A 6,504-nucleotide genomic window follows, 5' to 3' on the forward strand; every position below is an offset into this window, starting at 1 on the left:
GGTGCTACATATATTTCTCTTTATAAAGATCTATCTTCATGAATCCATTCTTATTATAAACTGAATTAAAGTGATGACTTTAAGGAAATTCTAAAAACTCAACATTTTCAATGTTAAATTTTTATTCTGGTAATAATTGTGTCCCATAGCACCCTTGTTATCATCCTTTTAAATTCAGCCTTGGATTGGCCTATTTAAATAATCTTGTATTCATTTGATTCCTGGGGTGTCTACAAGTTCTTTTCATCTCTTTTGAAAAAATTCACTTAGCTCCTCATCTCCACAAAATTAATAGGATTATTCTTTGTACTAGAACCATTGAGAAAAAGTGGTTTTATTTATAAATATGTTCAGTGAAATGATCCTGGACTAGAAAAACTACAATAACAACTCAGGGACAAGGCCTTGTCTTTATGTATTAGACCAAAGCCAAGAAGTAAGACCAAATAACTAGCTCATGCAAACTTAGACTGTATTTTAAAATTTTATTTTATTGGAATCTTTTGTTTTTATGTCACCCAAGTTTTTCTGAGTCTGTTACCTCTATTTCTTCCCAAAGGATCATCCCATATTATGAAGCAGACACATAACTCCCCCCCCCCAATCTTACCTTTCGGCTTAGAATCAATACTAAGTATTGGTTCCAAGGTAGAATAGTGTAAGGGCTAGGTGATTGGAGTTAAATGGCTTGTCCAGGGTCACAAGCTAGGAAGTATCCATGGCCAGAGTTTACCTGGACCTTCACACCTGGTTCTCTATCCACTAAATCACCTACCTGTCCCAGAACAGAATATTGTTGGATGAAAAAAAAAGTTTTTAAAAATGAACAAAACCAACGGATAGGATTATCAATGGTTACAAAATACAGTCATCCCTTGTTATATTGTGGTTCACTTATTGTGGCTTCACTGAATCATGGTTTTTAAGAAAAATATCTCTTACTATAATTGTGGAGTTTTCACTATATCATGGGATTTTGTAGATGAACACTATACCGTACACAATAGAAATGCAATACTGCCACCACCTCTTGTGCAAGTTTGCACCACAGTGCTGTTCTGTATCCTGGGTGCTGATTGGCTCAGTGACTGTAGCATCAGCTGTTTGCTCTCCCACACTGTGCCCATACATTCAGTATCTCTCCTTGTTCACTTCACATCGATGGCTGCACGTAGTGTTGCTCTGCGGTGTTGTGTTGAAGTTTTTGTAAAAGTTTGAATTTATTTCCCTTTACCCTACACCCTATGCCACCCAAACGTTCTGCACCTTTGAAGGCTTCTGGCAGTGAACCCAAGTACCAGAGGTAGATGCTTACCATCAAAGAAAAGAGGGAACCTCTTGACATGTTAAGGGAAGACAAAGCTACATGGCTGTAGGCTGCCATTATGGAATAAACAGATCTATTGTTCGCTACATAAAGATGAGAAGAACATTATGTCTATGGCAACAATGACTTTAACAAGACTACAAAGAGGGTGATCACTTCCTGCAATAAGGCCATTGTGAGGATGAGCCTGCCCTGGCCCTGTGGATAAATGACTGCAGGAAGAGGAATATCTCACTGGATGAAGGCCAAGAAACTTGACCATAGTTTTGTGGAAAGCACAGATGTTCATAACGGTGACGAAGATAAAGACCAGGATGATGAAACAGAAGCAAGACCGTGGAGTGCTTCTCCCACCAGACCAATCCCATTCAGTGCTAGCAAGGGCTGGTTTGACACATTTCAGAAACACTTTGGACTCAAGAACCTTTCTCTGCATGGAGAAGTTGTCTCTGTGGATAAAGCCAGGGCCAAGGAGCACATGAATGACATGTTCAAATCGATCATCAAGGAAGAGGGTGATATGCCTGAACAAGTTTTTAATATGAGATGAGTTTATTTTGGAAACGGGTGCCGTCTCATGCTTTTATTATGAAGGAAAAAGCCAAAGTCCCTGGTTTTAGGGTCCAAAAAGATCGTGTAACTGATTATGTGTGAGAATGCTGCAGACTTTATGATAAAGCCAGGGCTTATTTATAAGTCAAAAAAACAAACACAAGGGTCCTAAGAAAGAAACTATGTTCATCACTCAGAGGAAGAGATCGGTTACACCTACATCTTTAGAGGAAATAGAAGTTACAACCTGATGAAGTGGTGCCTTCAGAAGAGCTGTAATGCTCTTCTTGGCTGTGCAGTACATTTACCTCACCATCACCATCTTCCTTGCCATCAGGACTACTTCACAGCTACATAATTCATGATCTTCACCATTCAAGTTCTGGTATAGTACTTCACTGGTGTACTCATATAGAATTTTATATATTGTTAAAATTATGTAGGTTTAAGAGTGTAGAAAGTGTTTAAAAACATGAAGGGTTTATAAGAGTGTGGGAAAGATTAATAAGCGTGTGGAAAAGGTTTATAGGAGAGTGGGAAGGGTTTATAATGGCTTAAAATAGATATAAATAATAAAATACATATAACGCTACTACCTCACAGATTTTCACCTATTATGGGGGTCTCTGGAACATAACTCCCACAATAGATGGGGGATCACTGTATAATAGATACTCCAATGGACACACAGTCTGAAAGTATATGCAATGTTCTATACCCAAGAATCTCCCACCTCTGCAAAGGAAGTAAAAGTGGGGATATGTGTCTTCTCAGAGCCAGGCTTCTTTGTAATTCAACAAAATTCGTTTTCAATGGTTTTGTGGTTTTATCCATTTACATGATTGTTCATATTGCTTTCTTGGCTTTGCTTACTTCATTCCACACCAGTTCATTTAAGTTTTCTATGCTTCTTTGAATTAATCATATTCATTGTTTCTCACAGTATAGTATATTCATGTACTATCATTTGTTTTGCCATTTTCCTTATTGATGGACATTCACTCTTTTTCTAGTCCTTTACTACCACAAAAATGTTCCTTTTATTTATTTTAACAAATTTATTTATTTTAACAAAGTAAGTATTTTGTTATATATGGATGGGAACATATACTAATGAACTCTACATCAAAGGGTATGGATATTTTAAGCATTTCATTTGCATAATCCCAAATGATTATGCTGATTCACAGTTCTACCAACAATGCACTAATGTGCCTGTCTTCACATATCCCCACCAGCACTGACTATTTCATTTTTTCCTCTTTGCCAATTTTCTGGGTACATAGTGAAACCTTGGGACTGTTTTGATTTTTAAAATTTTTTTTAATATAAGTGACATCTCTTTTTCACATGGTTGTTGATAGTTTTCAGTTCTCCTTTTGAGAACTGTTTGTGGATATTCTTTTGCCACTCATCTATTAGGGAATGACTTTTGTAATAAAAGTATGTGTGTATATCTGTATATCTGTATATCTATATATCTGTGCCATCTATATATCTTGGAGACCAAATTATTTCCTGTGGAATTTGATACTAAATATTTCCCCATTCCATTGCTTCCTTTCTTGTCCTAGTTGCATTAAATTTCTTTGTGCAGAACTTTTCAATTCCAGATAATCAAAATTATATGCTTTATCTTTTTGCAATTGTCTATATCCTTTGTTTGGGTAATATTATATTTTCTACTCAGGCAGCTAGGTAAAGCAGGGAATAGAGCACTAGGCCTAGAGTCAGGAAGACCTGAGTTTGAATCTGGTCCCAGATATTTATTAACTGTTTGACTCTGGGCAAATATCTTGACCCTGTTTGCCTCAGTTTCCTCATCTATAAAACCAGCTGGAGAAGGAAATGGAAAGTCACTTTAGTATCTTTGCCAAGAAAAGCCTAAATAGGCTAATAGAGTCAAACATGACTGAAAAGACTAAACAACAACAAATATTTCATACTTATAGCTGTGAAAGGCATATGATTTGCTTCTCTTTGAATTTTGTATTGTGATTATCAATTTTTAATTTATTATGGGCTATAGCATAAGATTTTGATCTTTTCATCCTCTAAACTTCAGTTGATCTGGCATTCATATATTGCCATATGTAAACTCTCTTGGGTATTTTTGCTTGAATTCTATCTCCCACTTTTATGCATTTGCACAGGCAGCCCCTATCTCTAGAGCGCAGTCCTTTCTCACCTGTTTCTTGTCGTTCTTCGCTAGGCTCAATTTGGATGCCTATTCCCCATCAAGTCTTCTTTTTCCTTTTAGTTCTTGCCCTCCTCAAATCATCCTCATATGCCATTACCTACAATAGAAACTTATCTCCCTCCAAAAAGTCCTTCCATACCTCCTCCTTAGGCTCCGGAGGCCAGAGGATGGAGGAGAAAGCAAGAGAGGAAGACAGCCTCCACTCCAGCAGGTGCTCCCTCGCGCTGGGCTCCACTACCGCAGCCGTCTCCAAGGCTCCCCCCACCGGCCTTGCCGTCGCCATCGTCATGTTCCTATGCCTCCGGGAAGTGCTGCAGCTGTTCCGGGCTGGGGCGGCCTCGCCCTCGGCCACCAACGCCCCAGTCTTGGCCTCAGTCACCGCTGCCAGGGTGGACCCTGCCGCCTCCGCTCTGCTCCTGCGGGCGTGGAGCCAGCTCGCAGCCTCGTCACCCGCTCCCCGACGCTACTTTAGCGAGGCGGCCGGATCCCGGGAGGACAATCCCAACTTCTTCAAGATGGTGGAGGGCTTCTTTGACCGCGGTGCCAGCATCATGGAGGACAAGTTGGTGGAGGACCTGAAGACACGGGAGAGCGAAGATCAGAAGCGCAACCGGGTTCGAGGCATCCTGCGCATCATCAAACCCTGCAACCATGTGCTGAGCGTTACCTTCCCCATCAAGAGGGACGATGGCTCCTGGGAGGTGATAGAAGGCTACCGGGCGCAGCACAGCCAGCACCGCACCCCCTGCAAGGGAGGTATCCGTTACAGTACAGATATTTGCGTGGATGAAATAAAAGCTCTGGCATCTCTGATGACTTACAAATGTGCTGTGGTTGATGTGCCATTTGGAGGAGCCAAAGCTGGTGTTAAAATCAATCCCAGGCATTATACAGACAATGAGTTGGAAAAGATTACAAGAAGGTTTACCATAGAGCTAGCAAAAAAAGGCTTTATTGGACCTAGTATTGATGTCCCTGCTCCTGATATGAGCACAGGGGAAAGAGAGATGTCTTGGATCGCAGATACCTATGCCAGTACCATTGGGCTCTACGATATTAATGCATATGCCTGTGTCACCGGGAAACCCATTAGTCAAGGTGGTATCCATGGGCGTATCTCTGCCACTGGTCGAGGTATCTTCCATGGAATTGAAAACTTCATCAATGAGGCTTCTTACATAGACCTTTTGGGAATGACTCCAGGATTTGGAGATAAAACATTTGTTATTCAGGGATTTGGTAATGTTGGCTTTCACTCAATGAGATGTTTACATCGTTTTGGTGCTAAATGTGTTGGTGTTGGTGAAGTCGATGGCAGCATCTGGAATTCAGATGGCATTGACCCGAAGGATCTAGAGGATTACAAATTGCAACATGGGACAATTGTTGGTTTCCCCAAGGCAAAGCCCTATGAAGGAAATATTTTGGAAGCAGATTGTGACATACTTATCCCTGCTGCTGGTGAGAAACAGTTGACGAAGTTCAATGCTTCCAGAATCAAAGCAAAGATCATTGCAGAAGGTGCCAACGGACCCACAACCCCAGAGGCTGACAAGATTTTCCTGGAAAAGAATATTCTGGTTTTGCCTGATCTCTACTTGAATGCTGGAGGTGTGACAGTGTCTTACTTTGAATGGCTGAAAAATCTCAACCATGTCAGCTTTGGCCGGCTGACATTCAAATATGAAAGGGAATCTAACTACCACCTGCTCATGTCTGTTCAAGAAAGTTTAGAAAGAATGTTTGGCAAGCATGGTGGTGCTATCCCAGTTGTACCTACAGCGGAATTCCAGGACAGGATATCAGGAGCATCGGAGAAGGACATCGTACACTCTGGGTTAGCTTATACTATGGAGCGTTCTGCCCGGCAAATTATGCGCACTGCAATGAAGTATAACCTGGGGCTGGACTTAAGAACTGCTGCCTATGTCAATGCAATCGAGAAAATCTTCAAAGTGTATAATGAAGCTGGGGTGACCTTCACCTAGCCAGTGGTCCTTGCTGGTCAGCAGAGGCATCCTTTCTTCACTACTCCCTCTTCCATTCCCTCTTCCAGCCTATCACAAGTTTAAATGTAACCACAGAAATACCTTTTTCCTCATGGCTTACTCTAGTAGATGCTTCCCAAACAGTTTCAGTCCAAATTAGTCTTTAATCAAAAAAACAAAGAAAAAACTCAGACAAGGCATGTGCAGATTCCTGGGTCTAACAGTAACTAGTTTGCACACTCCAGGGTCAAGTGGGGTATTTTGCTGCTCAGGATGTTGCCTCCTCCTTCTGGGTAAGAAGCCTTGCTCCTGAAGCTGCCTCCTCATGTCACACTGCATTGGCTGGGCATCCAGTGACCAGGGTTATGGGTCAGCTCCCTCCCTCTCCTAGGCTTTTTGCAGTTTGGGTGAATGCTAGAATTTGCTTTGAGACTTTG

The 6,504-nt window shown here is 41.3% G+C and overlaps 1 protein-coding gene across 1 annotated transcript; it reads left to right on the forward strand.

Moving 5' to 3' along the window:
* Positions 1 to 4,366: 4,366 nt before the first annotated feature.
* On the forward strand, positions 4,367 to 6,067 carry LOC123255579 (glutamate dehydrogenase, mitochondrial-like). Its single transcript, XM_044684346.1, has one exon. It carries the CDS (start codon positions 4,367 to 4,369, stop codon positions 6,065 to 6,067), a length of 1,701 nt encoding a protein of 566 aa, XP_044540281.1.
* The last annotated feature ends 437 nt before the right edge of the window (positions 6,068 to 6,504 follow it).

Source organism: Gracilinanus agilis, unplaced genomic scaffold (genome assembly GCF_016433145.1).
Source record: "Gracilinanus agilis isolate LMUSP501 unplaced genomic scaffold, AgileGrace unplaced_scaffold49005, whole genome shotgun sequence".
NCBI lineage: Eukaryota > Metazoa > Chordata > Mammalia > Didelphimorphia > Didelphidae > Gracilinanus > Gracilinanus agilis.